Source organism: Nannospalax galili, unplaced genomic scaffold (genome assembly GCF_000622305.1).
Source record: "Nannospalax galili isolate Female #2095 unplaced genomic scaffold, S.galili_v1.0 C49037897, whole genome shotgun sequence".
Taxonomy (NCBI): domain Eukaryota; kingdom Metazoa; phylum Chordata; class Mammalia; order Rodentia; family Spalacidae; genus Nannospalax; species Nannospalax galili.
Window position 1 is genome coordinate 1 of NW_008476548.1, and position 1,456 is coordinate 1,456.

At 52.3% G+C, this 1,456-nt stretch overlaps 1 protein-coding gene across 1 annotated transcript; it reads right to left on the reverse strand.

Moving 5' to 3' along the window:
- Positions 1-20: 20 nt before the first annotated feature.
- On the reverse strand, positions 21-1,378 carry LOC103728420 (uncharacterized protein CXorf40 homolog). The gene has a single exon (XM_029560340.1). It carries the CDS (start codon positions 693-695, stop codon positions 435-437), a length of 261 nt encoding a protein of 86 aa, XP_029416200.1. The 5' UTR covers positions 696-1,378; the 3' UTR covers positions 21-434.
- Positions 1,379-1,456: the final 78 nt, after the last annotated feature.

Genomic DNA, 1,456 nt, shown 5'->3' on the forward strand with positions numbered 1-1,456 from the left:
TCTGTTGCTGGTTGGTGTCCTACCTGAGGTCCTCCATGCCCTGTGGATGTGACAGGCATGAGAGAGCAGGTAGGTGGCTTGACTCCGAGATCACTTTACTAGCTCGTGTCTGTGCTTCCTGTCATGGGCTATGATGTTTGCACACACACACAGACACATACATAGTCCAGTGCCACATGCAGACACTTTGCTGACATGGACTCTCAGACTACAAACAGGACGATAGGCCCAGAGTGGAGAAGTAACTAATCAAGTCTGTGAGATCCAGGCCTATGCACCCCAGCTCAGTTCCTTTGGTGACCCTTAGAAGAACTGCTACATAGTGAAACTTCGGCACACTCCCCTCTGGCTCACAGCAAAACAGAGACACCGACTTACTGAGCAGCAAGCTGCCGACTCCACTCTGCGTGGCCTACATTGTATTCTGCACGCCATTACTTACCAGCTATCACTCCTCTGCCGTATCGTTCTCCTTCCTGTAGTAAAGCCTGAATCTGCATCAGGTTCATCCCCAGTCTCTCCACCAGCAGTTCCCGCCAAGAATCATCTTCCCAGTCCTTGTGAGCAATGTGGATGGCGATGGTGCGTTTCTGATGGCTGCTCAGCACAGGACACCATCTTGTCTCCAGGGTCTTGATTCCATTTAAGACAAAACCAGCATAAGGCTGCCGGAAGGAGAGGCAGGCAAACTTCATCTTCCTCGGGCTCTCTGGACCTAAACACAGTTTATCACAGCACAGTCCTTCAGGCCCTCTAGCTTGGACCTCACCCGCCCTAGATGTCCCCCATGTGTCCTGAAACCCCACTGAACATGAGGATGCACTGCTTGCCTTTGTCACAGGTCAATGGGGCCCGTCACTGAGCATCCAGATCACAGAATAGGAGGGAGACAGCCAAAGAAAGGCACCCAGAGCACAGTGTGTGGTCAGTGCTGACAGAGGTCACAGAGTCCTAGGGGAACCCTCAATGGGGAGAGCACGTGGATGCAGCTGTGACTTCACAGCCAAGTGTGCTGGCTTTGCTACAGAGTGAAATTCTTGATTTTCCTCATCTCTCTTCCTGTGTCTGCCACTGTCACTGACCCTCTTATCTTCCTGTCCTGCCATTGAAGGTGCTACAGGCCCAGAACTACGTAGCTGTAACCCCAGGGCTGTTGAGGGCAAATCCTTGGCACCCAAACCTGGCTCGCCCGTGCCTCTGACTTCAGGTGGCCTCCTCAGCATCTCCTCCTGAGCCCTGTTGGTGCCACCCTCCTCAAGCCCCTTGCCACACCCAATGACCTGAGCTTAAGGGAGGGAATGATGAAAGCAACCACTAAGACGCTACTGTTCACACCATTATCAACAGCAGCACTGAGCACAGGCTCCATCTCCTGACTCTTCTCTACAGCAAAGAGCTGCACCGTCCGTTCTGTTTTGCACTTTCCCTGACTCTTCTTTAAATACATAACCTTTCT